The sequence below is a fragment of the Syngnathus scovelli genome, chromosome 21 (genome assembly GCF_024217435.2).
Source record: "Syngnathus scovelli strain Florida chromosome 21, RoL_Ssco_1.2, whole genome shotgun sequence".
Lineage (NCBI taxonomy): Eukaryota > Metazoa > Chordata > Actinopteri > Syngnathiformes > Syngnathidae > Syngnathus > Syngnathus scovelli.
In genome coordinates, this window is record NC_090867.1 from 2,932,442 (window position 1) to 2,952,900 (window position 20,459).

The 20,459-nt window shown below is 48.6% G+C and overlaps 2 protein-coding genes across 3 annotated transcripts; one reads left to right on the forward strand and one right to left on the reverse strand.

The window, feature by feature from the left end:
- The first annotated feature begins 451 nt into the window (after positions 1-451).
- cdk5r1b (cyclin dependent kinase 5, regulatory subunit 1b (p35)) lies at positions 452-4,445 on the forward strand. 2 transcript variants are annotated; one of them, XM_049758478.2, is made up of 3 exons: positions 457-848; positions 1,861-2,847; positions 2,938-4,445. In XM_049758478.2, the coding sequence occupies exons 2-3, from the start codon at positions 1,952-1,954 to the stop codon at positions 2,951-2,953; spliced, it is 912 nt and encodes a 303-aa protein (XP_049614435.1). In that variant the 5' UTR covers positions 457-848; positions 1,861-1,951; the 3' UTR covers positions 2,954-4,445. The 2 variants fall into 2 exon arrangements, with proteins under 2 accessions (XP_049614437.1, XP_049614435.1); XM_049758480.2 differs by lacking the exon at positions 2,938-4,445 and having other exon boundaries at positions 452-848; positions 1,861-2,851.
- A 196-nt stretch (positions 4,446-4,641) lies between these two features.
- myo1d (myosin 1D) lies at positions 4,642-20,335 on the reverse strand. The gene is made up of 22 exons (XM_049758437.2): positions 19,857-20,335; positions 16,539-16,747; positions 16,116-16,209; positions 15,858-16,023; positions 15,736-15,789; positions 15,565-15,660; positions 15,384-15,500; positions 15,110-15,313; positions 14,905-15,050; positions 14,714-14,828; positions 14,467-14,637; positions 13,305-13,375; positions 12,945-13,019; positions 12,741-12,873; positions 12,513-12,679; positions 11,806-12,013; positions 10,372-10,595; positions 9,938-10,076; positions 9,769-9,873; positions 9,585-9,698; positions 8,978-9,132; positions 4,642-5,556 (listed from the first exon to the last, which is right to left on the reverse strand). Exons 1-22 carry the CDS (start codon positions 19,949-19,951, stop codon positions 5,400-5,402), a joined length of 3,015 nt encoding a protein of 1,004 aa, XP_049614394.1. The 5' UTR covers positions 19,952-20,335; the 3' UTR covers positions 4,642-5,399.
- Between the last annotated feature and the right edge of the window lie 124 nt (positions 20,336-20,459).

A 20,459-nucleotide genomic window follows, 5' to 3' on the forward strand; every position in this document is an offset into this window, starting at 1 on the left:
GATGATTTGCAATTCACGAGCCAGATTGAATTAACTAACTCAAGGCACCCCTGCGGTAACAATAAAAACGAACGATGTTGATTATACGCCATTTTAGTTATAGATACAATATGCATTTCATTGCATTCAGAAGTGAAAATGACGCTATGTAATATCTCATGTTATTAAAATAATACAACCCCGTGGCAGTGATAACTTGTTTTGGTGAAGTCTAGATTTTAGATTCTTACAAGAAAGAAACCAAAAGCAAAACGTGTTTTTATCTTTATGGTTGATCAAGTGCAATATGTTTTATGACCGTATCTTGACAATCAATATTTGCCATTGAGGTAAGACGTGTGTTAAAACACCAAATGAGCACATTTCCTATTGATTTTGCCCTCGGGGCGGGTAGATTAGTGTCAGTGTGCCTCAAATTGGGTCTAACGGCAACGTCCTCCAATCACCGGACGCCTGGTGGTGCGTTCAGGTGCACGTTGCACTCTATACCGCGCCTGCGGGGCTCCGTGCATGCACTCGTTCTTCGAGTGGCTGCGTGGCGTGGACACCCTTCAGGAGGACCACCGCCTTTGCGCCATCACTGCACAACACAACAGGACACGACACTACACTGCACATCAGCCAGCTCGCAGCATCATCACGGCCAGAAGCAGCAGCAGGATCCTTATCCGACATCCTCGCTGCGCATCCACTGCGTGATTTGCCGTCGATTATTTTTTCCAAATATTTTCCCATTGAGGATTATTCGTTCTCACAGCGGCTTTTAAACGAACGGAGATGCTCGTGAGTCGCCGTTCATGAGGGGGAAGACGCTCGTCTTCGTCGTTGCGCAGTCATTCGGGGAGCTGGTAAGCTTTATTTTCATCATATTCATCTTTTTGCTTGGATTTTAATCTGGATTTTATCTTTTTTTTTTTTACGTGAGGATGCAAGAATGTCTCTTTTCACTCGTATGAGTGTAATTGCACGGTGGTGGCTATAAATAGCCTTGTTTCCACGCGCGAGCTCAGCTTCAGGACCACGGACAGCATCGAGCCGGAATTAGCATTGAAAATTCGTCAAAATAAGCTTTATACTAGGTTTTGGGTGTTTAAATTGTACATTTTATCACGGATCACGGTGCTGAAATTATGCACAATGGTGGACTAAAGGTTCGGCTTGGTTGGCATACTGCAGTGAGAACGATTAGCGACAGACACTCACCTCCTCGTTTCATGAAAATGATATCCCATATCTAATACAATACTAATAATACCCAACTAGACCTTATGGGCGCTGTTTACATTCCAGGCGTCTATTTTAGTGATAGTGCACTATTCAATCACTGGCCATTAATTATGCAGTCGTGCTTTTGAAATATGAATTTACCGTAATAGGGTGTGTTTTATTTCTGTTATTTTTACATTGTGGCTCAGTCAGGAAAAACATATGGTATATTGTTGAGTGTGATTATCTTCCATTATCTCTATGGCAAGATTCACGCGCGCGTGTGTGTGCGCGTGTGTGTGTTTCTAAATGAATCACTCCAGCGCTGCTGCAGAGTCCAGTCAGTGCTGCTAATAACCCTCAGGGACAAAAAAAAATAGGAGTGAAAGGAAATATATATGTATAAAGCCAATTCTCAATTCGTTTTAGCTAGCTGTATTAACGGGAACAGCAATGTGATGGAAGATTCTAGATGCCATTGAATGTAGGGTGGTAAACATCTCAAGATGATACAGAGAAAGGTTAGGAAGTTCAGAGCCAATTAGCAGTTAACGGCTAGCTGCTTGGTTCCTAACTAACAGGGCTTCGTTTCTGTATAAGCAATGTATGGTCGCCTTGAATGGTCTCATTATTGATCTGATTGGCCTCCGGCAGCTGCCATCCGCAGAGTGAAAAACCGAGCGACAAGACAGGGCGCTCGCCGTCCCCTCCCGAGATCTTGCGTCGTCTCCTCGCCGCCGTCGCCATGGGAACCGTGCTCTCCCTGTCGCCCAGCTACCGCAAGGCGGCCCTGTTTGAGGATGGGCCGGCCACGGTGGGCCACTACACGGCGGTAAAGAACAGCAAGAACGCCAAGGACAAAGGCCTTAAGCGCCACTCGCTCATCAACGTGCTGCCATGGAAGCGCATCGTGGCCGTGTCGGCTAAGAAGAAGGGCTCCAAGAAGGTGCAGCCCAACGGGACTTACCAGAACAACGTCAGCCACCTGAACAATGAGAACCTGAAGAAGTCGCAGTCGTGCGCCAACCTGTCGTCCTTCGCGCAGGACCAGAGCACTCCGAGCAACAAGGCCTCCAACGACAACTCCTCGGTCAAGAAGGCCCCGGCGGTGGTCGCCGCCGCCCCCGGGACCCCCAAGAGGGTGATCGTGCAGGCGTCCACCAGTGAGCTTCTGCGCTGCCTGGGCGACTTCCTATGCCGGCGCTGCTACCGCCTCAAGCACCTGTCACCCACCGAGCCGGTTCTGTGGCTGCGCAGCGTGGACCGCTCCCTGCTGCTGCAGGGGTGGCAGGACCAGGGCTTCATCACGCCTGCCAACGTGGTCTTCGTCTACATGCTGTGTCGCGACGTGGTCTCCTCCGAGGTGGCCGGCGAGCACGAGCTGCAAGCCGTGTTGCTCACCTGTCTCTACCTGTCCTACTCCTACATGGGCAACGAGATCTCCTACCCGCTCAAGCCCTTCCTGGTGGAGAGCTCCAAGGAAGCCTTCTGGGACCGCTGCCTGTCCATCATCGACTTGATGAGCGCCAAGATGCTGCAGATCAACTCGGACCCACATTACTTCACGCAGGTCTTTGCCGACCTCAAGAACCAGAGCCAGAAGGAGGAGGAGCGCAGCCGCCTGCTTATCGGCCTGGACCGGTGAGGGGGGGGGCATGCAATCTAGTCTTTGAAAATGGCTTTTGACTTAAACCCCATCGAGTATTCTGAGTCTGAGTTTTGTTCCTGCAGGAGGGCCATCGCCTGACTGGCGTTCGTCGTCACGCCACGGCCATGAAATCCTCTCTCCTGGTCTATGCGGACTCGCTTGGACTTTGATGAGCCCGGGACGGAACGTCAGCTGCGGCGTTAAGGCTTGGGGATTTTTTTTTTCTTTTTTTTAAGGAGGGGAGCCGGCGTTCTCTCGGAGCAGACAAAGCAGTGAACGCTGGGACAGATTTGTTACATTGTCGGACTTTTTCTCAACCAGAAGACAGTGACTGTCTTTTTTTTTCCCTATTATGACAATTTAGTGGATGTTTTCACACCTGTGTGGAGCTTATTTATTGCTTTTTCTTTACGGCTCTTCTGGAAAAAGCTCTTTTTCTTTGTAATACTTGATGGTTAGAATGACATGTTTTTTGCACGTGTGCCAGCAACTTTAGCGCAACGTCGTCTTCTTTGGACTTGATGATCTGCGTTCATGTTGATTTTTAGCTCTGCCTGCTAAGCTGACTTTTTTTTTTTTGCTACTTAGCGTGCTCATCATGGACAGTTAACCTCCATCACGCTCTCCCTTCCACTGATATCTACTCACTCAAATGACTTTTAGCGGCTCATTACACATCAATGAACATTTTAGCTTGAGCTTATCATCTTTGGTGGGGAATGAAGATTGCTTCTGGTTGAGTGTCAGGGATTTATCGCGGGTGACGCGCAGGAATAATCGGACCAGCACCACCGCCACGATGTCAAAGCAACAGGAATAAAGTGGAGTGAAAAGTCAAAAAAGTGCTTCATTGGTGATAGTTTTTTTTTTTTTTTTTTAATCTGTCCTACTCAGCTGCTCAGACACGCACAGGGTCGATTTTGTGTGCCTTTTGTTTTTATTACCCGAACAATTTGAGTTTTTATATTTAAGAGGTGACATTTCTCCCCTGTATTTTATTGCCAGCATCAAATTTGATGAGTATTTGATAAAGTCAATCGACAGAGGGAAGGCTTGCAAGTGTGCTTAAAAGGGGAGGTCACATTTGAAGATTATGACGGAGGCTTTTATGCGTATCATTGAAAAATAATACATCACTGGAGTCTACCGTGTTTGAAAGATTCACCCCCCCACCGAAAATATATATTTTTTATCTTCCTCTTCTACTTCAACTGTCCTGTTTAGCGGAAATGTGCCCAAAGAGATAAACAAAAGCAAAAAGCACATTTCAACATCAACAAAATAAAAAGCATCTTTTTCATCCACTCACATCATCGAGTCAAGCTTGAAGGAAAAAAAAAAAACTTGGACAAAACTGATGATTTTGTGTCTGTTGTTGCGTAACTTGTAGATAAATAGCGATGGTGCGAATGTGTGTGTACAGACCATTGTGGGAGGAGGGGCTTATTAAAATCTTACAGTTTTCAACAACAAAAAACGGGGGGAAAAAAACTGTTGTTGTTGCTGATATCACGTCTCAGTTCGGCTTACTTTAATTTAATTTTGTACTGTGATGAAGATAAAATCCAAATAAAATGCACTGATTGTTCCAGACACTCGTGGGTGGCTTTTTTGCTTTCCGTAAAAGCGCTAGGTAATCAATTAGCTCGAACAGTACTAACCAGTCAGCAGCGTCAGCCAATTAAAGGGCCCGCCTGGCGGGACACGACGTTGTCATGGCGATAACGAGTGCGATCCGATATCACTCGAGTTATCGGGGAAAACATTTGTACACGAGACTGCAAAAGTACTGCATGTTACTGTTTATTGCTATGAGAATATGACAAATGTAAGCAGAGAGGCTATCAAATGAGGCACGTGAGACAATAAATAACCAACGGCGAGCAATTTGACGCACGCGCAAGCGATGGCGAGGGAAGATGCGCAGTTGGCACACATGCAACACGGGAGGGAGGGAGGGAGGGAAGGGGGGTCATGTGACATGGATGCTTTCCAACTTGGGATTTTGGGGAGGGAGGAAGGAGAAAAGACTTGGCATGACGGCGAGTCGCTTTCAAGGCTGATATAAAAATAAAAAAAAAAGGCCAACGGGCAGGTCAACAACCTTTGGCTCCCTTTACGACTTTGTCACACATCGAGGGCTTTGGATTTTAGCACATCGGGATTCTCTTAGCGTGGATATTTTAAATACGTTTAACTTTTAATTTCCTTAAATTTCAGACGTGCTCAACACAGCCCAACTAAAAAAAAAAAAAACATCAACAAACGCCTTTGGCATGGACAATCATTTCAAATGAACACTTTTAAACCCTTCGTTAATTTATACCCAACTTATTCTCAGATTGACAACAGAACAAAGTCAATATTGCACTCGGCAAACAAAAACAAAAAGAAAGAGAAAAGAACATGTCTCGAGTGGATGGATCCAGCAGTGCGAACTTTTCAACGCTGTGATTGGACGATTCAGTAAACCGCGCCCAGAACAAACAAACGAGTCAATCACCTTCCCGGGTTGCTGGGGGGCTTCGTCGTCGCCGGCCGCCGTTTAGTTGGCGGGGACGGCTAGCACGTAGCCGGAGCGGCTCTTGGTGAAGTCTGGCTGCGACTGGTTGATTTTGGGCTCCACCACCACTGTGCACTTGCGGCCGTTCATGCTGCAGTGGATGGGACTGTTGACGTTCACCTGCAGCTTCCTGCGCTCGCTGTCGCACAGAAAAACACAAACACTTTACCCGATGACAGCGACTTGTTACGCAACCACAACAAGTCTCTGACACACACAAAAAATCATGAACACAAACACGCCTCCCACACGGCACGCCTCCACAGAGCCGCTGCATCTAGCTTCAGTCGGAGCGTAGGGGAAAACTCGCTGCTGGCTACCATGGCAACCTCCACCAGCCCAACTCCTCCATCTGTCATGGCCGCCAGCCAAAGGTACTTTGTGTGTGTGTGTGTGTGTTAGTGAAATGCCAGAGGGATGCTGTGTTTGGCGTGAAGGGCAAACACTGTGAGGATTACACACACAAACACACACACACACTGGTCTCGAAATCAATCACACAATGAAATCGCAACGTGTCGATAAACAGAATTTAGAACAAAAAGCTTCTTTTTAAGGTCACACGGAATGATCTTTGTCTCCCGCCTGACCTGGTGTGACCTCCCCAAAGGCAGACTTTCACTTGACTGAACTCTCAAACTAGAAAATCAATTCTTTCCTTACCCCCAATCGCATTTTAACCACTAAACATCCCATCGTTGTTGTTTGACTTTGCAGCATGAGCTCACGTTTCACAACTTTGGACGGGGACCAACAGTCTCTCCCCCTCCGCTCTCGTAACTACAATTACAAAGATTCAAGGCCAATCAAAAGGTTATAATCCCCGTGAAGGATTAAGAGCGCAGATTGTGGATTATTCTGCATTAGTTTGATTTATGCACAGCTAATTAGCATGCGTGTTTCTACTGTACACGGCGCGAGTCTGACAAAGGGCACGTGAAGGACGGAAATGCTAATTAGAAATTCATCCTGCTTGTTATTCGTGTGTTTGTGCTGACTGAGCAAAAAATAGAGCAAGTTGGCAAATTCAAATCTCCCAGGGAGACATTTTGTGTTTCATATTGGCTAAATTCAAGGAAAAGGGAGTTTTTTGTTCGACTCCACAGCATGTTTTTGTCACCTCGGGCAGTTACACTTGCAAACAGCAGAAGGAGATGTTTTTTGATGAGTGTCATTGGCTTCTTATTTTATTCATGCATGGTGGAGGCTGCTCACATGTTGCCTTCTTAACCTGTTTGTCGTGACTTGGTCGCGTTTAAACAACAAAGCGGGCAAAAACAAAAGGGCCGACGTGACGTGACCTCGCGGGAGCTTGCGACTGTGGAAATCGAGTGGCCGTCTTCCAGCGGGTTAACGCCGCGTGCCAATGAACAGCTGTTGCCGGGAATCCGCACGGGCTGCACTTAAACAAACGGGCCGCCTCGGCGGATGAGTGGGAGGTGAGGCAGAACCGGAAATGCATAAAAAGCGCCGGCATCTGTCTCTGGAGGGGGACGATCACACTTGGCAGATGGCGGCAGCGGCGGGGGTTGTCAAACGAGCTTTTGTGCCAATGTGTTGCCGCTGTTACTGTTACTCATTGATCAGGAAAATCACATCTACTGAAAAAAATAAAGAATGACACCTTGCTTATGAAAAACAAATTAAGGAGTTTAATGCTAGCATATGATGAAAAACGCCATTAGGTGGCTAACAATTAGCAATGACAGTCATGTCATTTTACCTATTTAAAAAAAAAAAACACATTATATGTACTTTTGTAATGTAGAAGGAAGCTGGCGGACCAAACGAAGTCTCTACGCTGAAGGTCGTCAGACGACCGAGAAAGAAAATGACACACTTGAGGCTCGCCAAGGAGGCGGCGGCGCTATAGCATGGCAAAGGTGTCTGACGTGATGGATGGCGCTGAGGAAATGAGGTCATCAGGCGAGCGTAACACGCAAAGAACGACACTGGAGAGGTGGCGGACGATGGCGCTAATCGTACTTGGGCGTGGGGGGAAGGTAGAACCACTGTTGCTGGGCGGAAGGTGCGCACCCGTGGAGGTCACACAGAGGAAGATGGCGGCCATTAAAGATGGACGTTCGTAACGTGTGAGTAAGGTGCGGGTCATAACGATTGAATGATGTCACTGTGCTGACCTTGAAATGTTTGGTCACAAAAGTGAACACACCCCCAACATGAGAAAACTCGGAATAAATAAGACGGCTTGCTTACTGATCAGACATGGAAGCAGCTGTCGTCATGGCAACTGCATCCGCAGCGCACCCGGAAAGGAAACGAGAGGAAAGGGGGGGGACAAAAGACGAATGGGAAAGAATGTCAGGTGAAAAACAAAAGAGGAGAAGAGGCGCAGCTGGTGGCTTGAGGGAAGAAAGGGAACATGGAGGGGGAAGAAAGAAAAGGGGGATGGGCGAGGAGGAGAGGCAAAGTGGATTAGGAAGCGAGAGAGCGGGGCGGATGGGGGGAACGGGTAAAAGGAGGGACGAGTGGAGAGAAAGGCTGATAGGAAAAAAGGCAAGGATGGAAATAGACAAAAGGAGAGAATGCAAGGTGGAGGGCGAGAGCAGAGGGGCGGGACTGACAGTGCTCCAAGAAAGTAAGAATGAAAGGCGAGGCCAAGGGGGATGGTGGAAAGAGAAATGCATCGCTTGCATCAGTAAAGAAGAAAGTCTCGATTCAGCAGAAAGCGCTGTGACCTTGGTGAGGAACAGCAAATCAACTCTCTCTCTCTCTGTGCGTCTATGTGGCTCGCCCATTCGGGGGCAGGCTAAAATGCACTTCCAAAAGTGCTGACCTGCCCCCCATTTCAATCTTCACCTTTTAGGTGCAATGTGGAACGGACTTTTGATTGTATGGCGTGCCAGGAGAATCCCACGGTACTTGAAGACACCTTAATCAATGAAGGTTTGCTGATCGATAATAATAATAAAGCAGATTGTTGAACCGCTTCTCGTTTAGGTGTACCTAATAAAGTGTTTACGAAGTGTGAATGGTTTTTCAATTGTGATGGGCTCCATCTTTGCCGTAACCCTAACGAGGACAAGCGCTACTCCACCCCACCCCCCACAACGGGATTTGGGCTCCTTCGACCTCCTAATGATTGATTGCTTACAGAGCTACGTGCCGTCACTTCAGTCCACACTGTTCTTTTCCAATACACATAAAATAAAAGCGAGAGAACGGGGGAGGCTGCGTGTGCTCTAAAAATAGTCAGCTGCAGCAGCAGATCTTTAAATATTTCATATCCTCCACAGAAATGAAATGGGGGGAGTCAAGTGAGGCTGAGGTGGGGCTGGGATTGGATGAGGGGAGGGGGGGCACATGAAAGAAAACCAAATGTAGCTACTTGTGAGATGCCGCTTACTTCAGTGTGAGCGTCTCGGCGGAAGCTGTGGCCCACAGCAGCTCCTTGCCAGTGTTTTCATTTGGCATTTGTGTATGACCAGCTGAGAATCTACACAGAGGCTACTTTTTCATTGAGAGAATAAAATTCCTCTCACTCTGCTGCTAGCTGGCTAACAACAATGCTAATGTCATGCTAGGAGGAGACACGTTACCTCTTGAAGTGGCTGAGCAGGGCACCCACTAGTTCCCCGATGCGGCTCTCGTTGGCGGGCACCAGGCCCTGCAGGCACACCACCAGGTCCCGGCTGTCCTTGGTATGGAAAACCACTAGCTGGTCCTTGCCCGGCGAGACGCTCATGCCCGTCACCTGTCAAGGTAGAATGTTGTCATGTCAAATATGCGTGCAAAAGCCACTGCGACATTCCTTGCCCACGCATTACAATACATTTTGTTGTTTAATAGTTTTAGTCTTAGTCTTTCTTTGGTAGTTTTGGAGCTCATAATGTGACAGAAGACAAGATTCGGTGAGTCCAAATGCTTTTGAACAAAAATGGCCGCACGGCAGTAAAGAAAAAAGGTAAAAGGCAGAAAAAGGAGATGAACGAATCTCTCCGGGAAACTGAAGGAGGAAGAGCGCCGTTCGCCGCCAGACATCAGCTGATCCGCTCGGTCGCCATGGCGACACCGTCTCCTGGGATGTTGGCATGACAACAGCGGGAAAGGAACCGAGACGGCACCCATGTTGTTATTGCATAGGTGTTAGCTTAGCACTTAGCGCCAATATTTTTAGCATATGGAAGCGAAATGAATGTGTTGTACGTTGTAAAGGGGGATGCTCTTCATGGGTTTGTACTGCTTGAGGGGGTCCATCTTGTACAGGTGGCGGTCAGTGATAAGCACGGTTCGATCCTCCGCCTTGTGGAAGTGGTTGATCTGCGAAAAAACAGATTTGTCATTCCGGCTTGGGGGGTGCCGAGGTCGCCGTTGCGTGTTTGCCAGCCACCTTGCGTACGTTGCAGGCAAACAGAACCCGCATGAATTTGTCTTTGCGCTGCAGCTCGCTGGAGACCAACGTGAAAGACGCCGTGCTATCGGGGCTGTCTCGCTTCTAGAAAAAAAGACAAAGGTTTGAAATCTGACTTCTCTGCATGGATAGCAGTGTGGCGACTCACCAGGTAGTTTCCTTCCCAGGCTCGCTGCAGTCCCAAGTCCACCCTGTGGCCTTTGAGGGCCTCCAGGCAGGCCACCTTCGCCCTCACCTGCAGGGTCTCCTCTGCACTGAGGCCCTTGATCATCGTCCAAGCCCACCACCTGCAGAAAGGGAGGAAGACAACAAAACATCTTATTAAAGTAGTGGAAAATCGACCGCAAAGTTCTCGCTGAAGGGAATGAAAGAGAAAAAAAATCCATTCCCATTGTGAGCACAAAGAAACCTGCTTCAAAGGGCCGCATCTGGAGGAGAAAACAAACCTGAGGCCTTGGCAGTCTCCAGCGGTTTAGGGGTCAACCCCACCGCCGCCGCCAGCTTCGAAAAAACACCAACAGAGAAGCTGCATTTTGTTTTCTTTGCAATAACCCCCCCCCCCCCCCCCCCCCTCGCATGTACCTGTTGTAGATGTTCCTCAGCGCCTCCTCGAACCTGCGCAGCACTTTGGGCGGCATGGGCCACTTGACGTGACGGCCGAGGTCCCTCATGGAACGCACGCTGTGGAAGCGGCAGTTCAGCTCGCGGATGTACGACTTGACCTTGTAGTGGCGGTAGGCCTGAAGGATGACCAGGGCCGCCAGCATACGTCGGTACCGGATGCGGGCGATGGTGCCCCTCCAGATCTGGCGATGCCAACGCACACACATAAGTAGCAAATGAAATTAACACTCATGATAGAGATCATGAATATTTCATTGCGTGGGTGACTGGCGGCAAGGAGGAAGCGCATTTCCAGCGCATGAATATTAAAAGGCGCAGGAGGTGGTCTTCACCTGATGAGCTCGCTGTCATAATTGGAGAGGAGGATGAAGAGTCACGTTGCCAACGGCTAATCTGTCTCATTCCCGACACTGCTAATTATCTCGATGAGATGAGGTACCGCCGCATTGACAGGCGGGAATTCATTTTTCTGATTTTAATCGTGCCGCCGAGGAGGTTTTGTTCTCATTGTCACGCGTATATGACAAAAAGGAGGCATAAAGCATTTTTAAAATAAATCTGAGATGTCTGCGGCACTCATTGTGATATCTTATTAAAAAAAAATGCTTTGCTCTGCCCTGCGTTTATCCAAGCAGATCACTAATTAAAGTTGAACGCTGTGGGAAGTGGTGGTGGGGTGGGGGCGGGCGCCATGGAGGTCAATTGGAGGGGAGGGGCAATCAATTAAAAGAGCATCAAGTGACGATAAATCACTTTACTGTTTAAATGTTCTCATTAAGGTGGGGGTTGGAGGGGGGGGAGGGTTCTCACGCTCTCGTGCGCTCCAACATGACGGCGAGACAGCACCCTGGGGACCGAAGGTGAGTCTAATCAGGCCCCGTTGAAGACCCCCCCAGATGGCACAGCCCTCCATATTTACCCATAAAAGGGAGAGCTTTAACTGCGCTCTTGTCAGGATTTACAATGGCAAGAAAAGGAATTGACCGGTTCCTTCGGCACCCGAGCTAAGGCAAAGGTTCCCGGCTCACAGTAACAAAATGATCGGTCTGGATGTCAAGCCTCCTTAAACTGGATTTGACTTCCCAATCTACTGAATAAAGACCATTTGCGAAGAAGGTGACAGGGAATTTAATAAAAAAAAAAGTTATGGATACGCTGACAGCTAATGCCCCGAGAGCGGAGAAGAGGGAGAAAAGGCTTTGGAAAGCAATTAAGGTGGCGGGTGAGGTGGGGGGGGAGAGAATTCCTGAGGGGAATCTATGGGACACGCTGCTTTGACAGGCACACGCTTACTGGGATGTGCTCTGATGCACTGGAATTTATTAAATATTCATTTTGGTCCAATGGGGGAGGCACATCAGTGGGCCTTTCTTTCTAAGTGGACCCTCTCACCTTCTGCAGGAAGAGGATGATCCTCTGGAGCACCTCGGTGCGCTGTTCCTCCAAGTTGAAGAGCGTGCGTGGCGTGCGCACAAATACTTTGGTCTTGCCGTAGGCCACGTCGTCGTCAAAGCGGCAGCCCTGCAGGAGCTTCTTGACCGCCTCCTTGTCTGAGGGAAGGTCGTGGTTGGGCCACGTGAACTTGGAGATCATCTTGTACCTGTGAGGGTGGGACGCAGGATTAGGCACACTCAATCAAATTGGTGCAACGCTTTTGCTTGTTATGGTCACAAATTCTTATATATTAGGTATTTTATTAAGACACCTGGGAGCTGTATGAAAATGGGGATAATAAGTCTGGGTGTAATAGGGCAAAGTCAGCCTTAGTCCTCTCACGTAGTGCCTGATGTGAATGATAGCGCCTCATTGGCCGCTTCCCGTAATGAGACGTGTGATTCACAACTGTTTCGAGTCCACGGCGGCTCAACCATGACATCACTTGACACCGCAAACAAAGCAGGCGGCGCCGGCGCCTTGACAACATCTGACGCGTCCTTTCCTCAACATTTAGCAGGCTGAGTCAGGGCCCGAAGCTGTGATGTAATCGAGGTGACCTCATGCTGCCCGGCCGGTGGGTGAGCGTAACAGATGGAGAAGCCGAGACAACAAGTGCGCTTGCATTTTTCACAGAGTTGCTTCATATATATATATTTTTTTACCTATGCAGGAATCTGGGGTAGGTCTGTCTGTAGGCAAAGCCGGCGCGGCGCACACGAACATTCTCTAGCAGGCCCAGGTACTCCACCTGGTGGCGGCAACGGTCGCGCTCGAAGATCAGCGGCGACTTGACATCGTTGGGCTTGATGCAGCGTACATAGTAGGGCTCCTGCAGATGGGCGGTGAATGAGCAAAAGAGGCGGGGCCTGGCGGGGTGTTAAAATCATCACCTTGCTGGCCAGGTTCTCCACCAAGGAGATCATGGAGTTTTTGAAGAGCGTGGCAGCGGTGAGCGGCCGCTTGGTGACCTCCGTGATGCTCAGCTTGCCCTCGGGCCACATGGCCTTCAGCACCTTGTTGGAACTGGACGCCCAAAAAAAACCCAGGTTATAGAATGTGGTTATTTTTCTTCTGACTTGAAGCAGACGTGATACCTGTTGTAGAGCAACCTCTTGAAGTCTTGAAACAAAGTGTCTTTGTTCTTGTCGATGAAACCCACCACAGAGTAGCTGCACGGCGAGGGGTGGGGGGGGTGGGGGGGGGGGGAGGGGTGTTGGGGTACAGGTAAGAAGCACAAAGTTCGGTTGCGCGATAGCAGGCCTGCTCTTGCGGCGCTAAGTAGCTGCTAACGGATCAATCGAGACCACCACTCCCCCCCTCCCTCTCCTGGGAGGCTGTTGAACAGCACAAATGGGCTGGAGGCGAGCGCGTTAAGAAGGCTTAGCACGTGTGATTTCTTCATTAGGTTGTCATCGAGTTGATGATGTCATTGAAACACTTGTGCGCGTACTCACCTCACATCGCCGGCGTAGTGTCGGATACGAAAGTCTCGGTCAAACTCCAAACTCTTGTCGGTCGGTGAGAGCTGGACAAAGACAACAGATGATGCGAGTTTGTTTATTATGATTGGATGATGACACTGTGTTTTGAAAATTGCTTGAGAGGTCATCTATTTGCACACTTTTTTGGCCCCATTCGACACTGAAAGTAGATAAAAGATGATGATGTCATTCTCTCCGTGTTCACCCGATTGTTCAAGTTGTCGCAGAAGAGCAAATTCCCAAAACGGCAACACTGCTTTAGTGGGGCGGAAAGTGGCGGCGGCGGCGGGTGAAGACTGGCGAGGAGAGGCGAAGCCTTTCAAACGAGGCCACGAGAGATCACGAGGGAGCGAGCTGGATGCCGGAGTGATGGCAAGGGAAAGAGACAGTGCAGAGAGAAATTAAACCCAATGTGTAAGCGGAGGTGTGATGTCGGCGAGGAAGCCTGACGGGAATGCACAACGGCCAACCGACACGTCACACAATTTGACCTTAAACGAGATCTGGAAACAATTAATCGGTTAGCGATTACTTTGAAACTAAACAACCACTGTGCTAGCGGTTAGCATGAAACACAGTTGGCCCGTCCCGTCAGCCCTCAACTGGTGTGAAAACCCAGAAGGCTAACACGCACTTGGCACCGGTTCACTAAATGTGATGGCACGCGTGTGTGTGTGTAGACGGAAAGTGATAAAACAAGGTCAGGATAACGAGCACACAAAGTAGGGAAGGGAGGGGCATCGCCGTTGAGCACACTTGAGGACACTTCAATGACATCATCGCAAGGCGCATAATAAAGTTGACATCTTAAATGCACCGAGTGATTTTTTTTTTTTAAACTTTAGACCGCAAAATATCCGATTTATTTTGTTATTTGTGATCAAGGAAATGGAATTAATTACACAAGCTCAAGTGGGCGGACAAGAAAAATAACAAAAATGCTAGCATGATTTTATTTAATGTTGAATTCCACCTTTGTAGGTGACCTTCCTGACAAGCATATGTTTACCAAGCACTTACATCTGCACTGCCCCCCCTCCCACATGACATCATCCATTGCACTCACATTTCTCTTCCTGACAGCTGGCACCCTCTAGTGTTCTAACAGGAAGTCTGCAGTTGTGATTTTGCGTACCTTGCGGCTGGTGTAGTGGGCGTGCTTGGCCAGCAAGACGTTGAGTCCCTGAAGGAAGAGCTCGTCAGTGACTTTGCCCACATTCATGCAAGCTTCGTCCAGCACGGAGATGATGCCCTTGTGCTGCTGCTCCACCAGGTCCACAATGATCTGATTGTTGAAGTAGTCGATCTAAACGGGGGGCAGCGTGACGTGATAGGCAAAAATTGTTTCTGGGATCTGCGCCAAAGCGAAAGTAGAGTCATACGTGTTTCCACGGGATGCCTTCTCGCTGGTACTCCTCCTGCTCCTGCTTCAGCACCAGCTGGATGAAGAGCTGCTGCAGTTTCTCGTTGCAATAGTTGATGCAGAACTGCTCGAAGCTGACGCCGGCAAAGAAAGAAAAGATAGTGCTTTGCTGCCGCCTTGTCAAAAGTGTTGCTGGGGGACATCTCAAACCTGTTGTTCGGAAAGATCTCAAAGCCGTAAATGTCCAGCACCCCGATGACCGTGTCCTTCCCGTGGACCCTGGCGTTGTAGTTCTTCACCTCGATGATGTCATTGATGCATCCCACGATCCAACAGAAGAGCCGCTCATACATGGCCTAATTCAGGGACGATCAACGGGTGAGCAGAAATAAAAATAATTTTAAAAAAAGCTCACCTTGGCGAGGGCGTCGCGTCCGTAGTTGGCCTCCTGCGCCGTGTGCTGCTTCTCGATGACGTCGCGGCCCGTGGCCACGGTGCGGAAGAGCAGAGCCTTCTCCACGTTTTCCTGCTGGGTGGAAAGCAGCTCAGACATCACCGCCACCAGCGTGGTGCTCTCGATCAACGTCACGTCGCCATCCACGCCGAACGTCAAGTTCCCCTGAGAGAGAGAGAGTTTCATTCATCAAACAAGCTCAGAAATGGGGAAAAAAAAGGGGGCAGGGCGTTACCAGGTGCAAGATGGTGGCCAGGATCTTGTAGACCGTCAGGACCTCGTCCCCGGTGAAGCCGATCACTTTCATGGCATCGGCCACGGCTTTGAAATCGGCGCCGTCGTTGATGCACGACTGCAGATGGCCAAGCGCGAGATGATGGCGTTTTCTTGATGATGTCACGCTTGCGCCTGATTACCTTCATCTGGCCGCCCACTTTGATGTAGTTGTAGCGTTTGGGGTCCCTTTCGATGTGCAGCGTACGCAGGAGAGCATCGGGTGCTCCTTTCAGAAGCTTGACCCAAAAAAAAACCACACATGTCACAAAGATCTTTTTGTTTTTTGTTTTTTAATAAGTAAACAAACTGACCTGATAGAAGGAGTGAAAGCTCCTTTCTCCTTCTTGCTGAAAAATCACTCTTGACTGGCGAGGAAAAACAAACAGCGTCAGTTAGACAGACGCTAATGAGTTTCCACGTCGAGTGGGCCAACCTTCTCCAGCAGGTAATTGTTGATGTGGCCGCCGATGGGGTCTCCCTTGAAGTCAAAGTTGATGTCCATGTACTTGCCAAATCGGCTGGAGTTGTCGTTGCGGTTGGTCTTGGCATTGCCGAAAGCCTCCAGGACACAGTTGGACTTGAGGAGCATGTTCTTCACCCTGCAAGGAGGGAGGGGGGGTGGGGGGGGGTGGGGGTGGGGGGGAGTCGGTTAGCCCGCTTGCCGCTCGCCAGCTGGCGATATCTCACTCACCTCTCGACCTCGGCCCGCTGGTTGGGGTTGGTGATAGCGGCAATGTAGTGCATGATGTACTTGCTGGCTTCCGTCTTGCCGGCGCCGCTTTCCCCTGCAACAAAAGTAATGGGACACACGATTATATATATATATATATATATATATATATATATATATATATATATATATATATATATATATATATATATATATATTTAATCACTCAGCACTATAGACCCTAAAGTGTCTTTAAAAATATAATACACTTATTATAATATATAAAAGTTCATATGGCAGACCTCGAGAAGTGCAGTGTAGTTCCATTTCTGACCACAAGATGTCACTTAATCACCTTGGTGGTCAAATTAAAGTATTTTGGACGTGTGCTTTTTCATTGGTAGTGAGAGAACATTGAATGCCACGTTGCACTTCATGGTGTACCTGAGATGACAATACATGTGTCTTTGTTGCGTCTCTTCATAGCTTTGTAGGCCGCGTCGGCGATGGCAAAGAGGTGCGGCGGCCTCTCGTAGAGCTCGCGACCTTTGTACTGCTCCACCACGTCCCGGCCGTAGATGTCCATGGAGCGATAAGGGTTGACCGACACCACCACCTCGCCGATGTAACTGTAGATTCGTCCTTTCTCAAACCTGAAGACCAAAAGCAACGTTTAAGAACAGGCATTAAATGTAAAATTGCTAAATATATTTATCTGCATCCTTTTCTAAGGCATGGTGCATTTAAACTTCCGGAGTATTTTTTAGACCCCATTATCACGCAAGCAAGCAATAACTATTCACTTGAGTAGGATAAACTGTTAATATATAACAAAGAAACAATGAAAGTCTTTCAGGTTAGTCCAAGAGGATGTGGACCACAAAGTTCAGTTTATTGTGTAACCTCACGTCTCACAAAGTCAGCTGGGGTAGTCACCAGGTTAAAAAAAAAAATAAGAAGAAAAGGTCTGCGGCATCTTCATCATTTAAGAAGCTCTCTGTGGTCTTTCCTCACTCTCCTCCAGGCCGCCACTTGACCTCCTTCCGTTTCCTTCCTCTTCCAAAAAAGCAATCAGATCCCAGATGGTGGACGCAGAAGAAGAATGGACTCTTTCTTCACTCTTCACCGCTCTCCCTTTGACAAACGAGCCGGGCTGAGGGCTGCTGGTGACGTCTTTTCAGAGTCTTGTCACTGAAGTGGTGATGCTAGGTTAGCTAACATGATCAGCTCTCTACAACGCCTCCATAGCAGCCGGACTAGAACAGGAGCATTGTTGGGCTACGCTAACACGCTTCCCCACTCAAAGCTCCATTGTGGCTTGGCTTGCCGCCACCGCCGGGCGGCCGCCGTGTGCCCACTCCATTGTTATGGCCTCAATCGGAGGCAGAAAACGGTTTAACATTTGACTTGGTGATGGAAGGAAGAGGGAGGAGGAAGAAGGAGGGTGATGAGGGAAAAAGTCAAAAGAAGAAGTCAACCATTAAAAAAGATACGCCCAGGCCTAACTGCTGCGTGTGGTTTTGACTTTCTATCTTTGGACTCGCCATTCCAAAAAAAAAAAAAAAAAAAAAAAAAATTAAAAAAAAAAAAAAAAAAAAACTGTTCACACTGACAAGGCTGTTGGTCCTTGTTGGCGCGCTATCATCACACACGTGTGGTTTCAACTTCAGGGTCACTCAGGCATTATAAAGAGCCAGGAGGTAATCTGCGTGCATTCTACTTCATCACAGTCGCTACCGTTTGGAGTCCGAGGGGGTTTAAGCTGATCTCTGCTCATCTGGCGCGGATGACGGGCAGGATGACGTGATGCCCGTCAGAAAAAAAACAAAAGTTGTCATCTCCAGCTGTGCCTGCACTCTACAAAGCTAATTATGCTCGCCCAAATGTTTAGAGCTATTTTTTTATTTATTTTTTTTGGGGGGGGGGGGGTGCAGAATAACACAACACGAGCTGTGTTTACATAAGAACGGTAATGTGGTTCTGATTACTCAGGCTCGTATGGAAATTCTTGCGGCGAGACCGGACCGTGGCAGGCCCGCCGGGCAAGAATCCGTCTGTTGTCGAGGAGAGGCAGGAAATCTGCAGGCGGGCCCAGACGGAGTCGCAAAGCGCCATCCATTGCCAAATCCCGACTATATCGGGGAGGTTGTCTGAGAGGCGGGCCGTGCAAGCTATCGGGGGCGCTTTTGTTGCTAAGGAGGCCCACGGGAGAAAGTAAACAGAGCCGCTTTAGCTGATAAGACGGGTACAAAAGGACAAGGCCCGCCCGGGTCACGTGATTACTTTAATGACGTTGTGTGGATGAAAGGAGGAAGGTGGTCCTTAAAAAAAGCCACACGGGGAGCAACAGCGGGATGGAAACGCCGACTTTCCTTCCTGTCCTCCATTAAACTCTCCAAAGTTCAAAGGTCAAATCACTCCAGGCTCTCACAAGGCCACGGGCACACACGTCTGCGAGTGATTCATTCCAGAAATGCCATTCCACTGGAAGAGCAAGTGAGAGAATGTTGTCGAAACCTCGCAGCGGCTGCTTGGTGAGGTTTACTCATGCCAGACACCGCTGGTCCCGCCCCCTTCCCAGGACTTCCTGCGAGACTAAAACAAACAGGCGATCCTGTAATTATTTGCTTTGCGGGCCGCTGCCTTACAAAGACATTGGAGAGCGGCATCCAATCAGCAAGAAGAACCCTTATCCTGCAGGCCATCTGTCCCAAAGGAGCGGGCAGCGCTGCACTCTCACAAACCGTCTTTTTCCAAAGCAACATGGCGGGCGTGGAGTGACGGGAAACCTGGCCAGAAAAGCTATTCCGAGGTTGGACTCGCTCAAACTGAGGCATGGGTGTGCACTCCGGGCCCATTTCCCGTCTTGATTGTCACCAGACCAGAACCGCTTAACTCTACAGCCGTGCCCACCGGGTCCCTTACCCACATGCTGGCAATACGGGGAGAAGAAGAAAAAAAAAAAGCGCTCCCGCTTGGTGACGCCTTCAGCAAATAAGCCGCACACGCCACCGCCGGGGCGGAAAATGAGCAGACAGAACCTGGCAAGAGGCGGGAAAATGAGGCCCGGCGTTGGCTTGCTAGATGTCTGGCTACTGTGCGTACTGTCGAGCTCTGCTTAATACATCAACAAGCACTCTCAAAATGTTTCCCACAAGACGTTCATTCATTGTCGGGGTATCAAATGATAATCTTTTGGATCGTCGCAATACATCAATTTGATTCATCTCTCATTGCACTGAGCTGCAATGTGATACATGATGTGATTGTTTTATAAGCTAAAATAAGTGAACGGCATTTCTGTTTTCTTTCAGGAGTTCAACGATGGCAATATTTAATAGTATTTACAAACACGATAATTAAAAACATTTAAAACAAAATACAGAATTACTTGTGTGCAGCATAACAGCCAAATGCTGTGTCACCATGTAAATAGCTTTACTTTAAGGACACTTTAAAGACTGCTTAAAGACTTTAAAGAGACTGCAGCAACAATAACGAACGTTTTGCATTTTTTTGTAACTGATATTAAACTAATCATGGGGACTATCCTGCTATTGCATTAGCATTAAACTCAGGTACATCAAAGCCAGCAGGTCAAGTGTCAACCAAATTATATTTTCCTGACGTCAAACTTTAGAGGGTCTCCCCTCTGTGACGTCACACTACTAACTGGACTCTCCCAAAATGGAATTTCCGGCAGGTTGTTGGCCTGAAACACCTGTTGCAAAAATTTTTTAAAAAACCTAAAATGTCGCTCACCTGAGCTTGAGGTTGGCCATAAAGTCCTCCATGGTCACGTTGTCCAGAAGAACAAAGTCAGCCATGCCGAACTCGAGGCTCTCGTGTTCGGCCATCGTCTCGCTTTGAGTTTCCTGCGAACCTCCAACGTGCGTCTCCAGGTGAGCCGTCCCTACTCCTCCTCACTGCTCGACGCCAACTTTCCTCTCGCTCATTTTCGAATGAGCAAATTGTGCAAACGTTTTGTTAAGGTGTCCACAGAAGCGACCATGTCAAGTTTACAATTGCATCCTTGTGTCCTGGTCACTGGCACACAAGCTCAAGGCGGACGGGCTGATCCTCCTCGTGGACGTCCAAGAGACTGTCGCAGCCAATAGGAGCACAGCCTGCTCACCTCAAACCACGCCCCTAACATGAAAGAGGACGTTTTTTTTGTTTTTGTTATTTTTTGTCAGCGACATTCTCTTTTACAAAGCACCGTTCCCAGTCTACGCTTCATACTTTGGCGATGACTGAGAAGTAGACCACGCAGATGTGGGAGGAGGAATTTTGTGAGGGGGGGGGGGGGGAGCGCCTGCAACTACGTTTGCCCGTCACCATAAAAGGAAAAAAAGTGGGATTTTC

What these genes read in the sequence shown, in the direction of transcription:
- cdk5r1b (XM_049758478.2), top strand. Translation starts at nt 1,952, where the DNA reads ATGGGAACCGTGCTCTCCCTGTCGCCCAGCTACCGCAAGGCGGCCCTG.
- myo1d (XM_049758437.2), bottom strand. Translation starts at nt 19,951, where the DNA reads ATGGCCGAACACGAGAGCCTCGAGTTCGGCATGGCTGACTTTGTTCTT. An exon ending in CTGAGGAACATCTACAACAG is followed by an intron (nt 10,077 to 10,371) that starts GTACATGCGAGG and finishes CCCTTTCTGCAG; the next exon opens with GTGGTGGGCTTGGACGATGA. An exon ending in CCTGGGAAGGAAACTACCTG is followed by an intron (nt 9,874 to 9,937) that starts GTGAGTCGCCAC and finishes CTTTTTTTCTAG; the next exon opens with AAGCGAGACAGCCCCGATAG.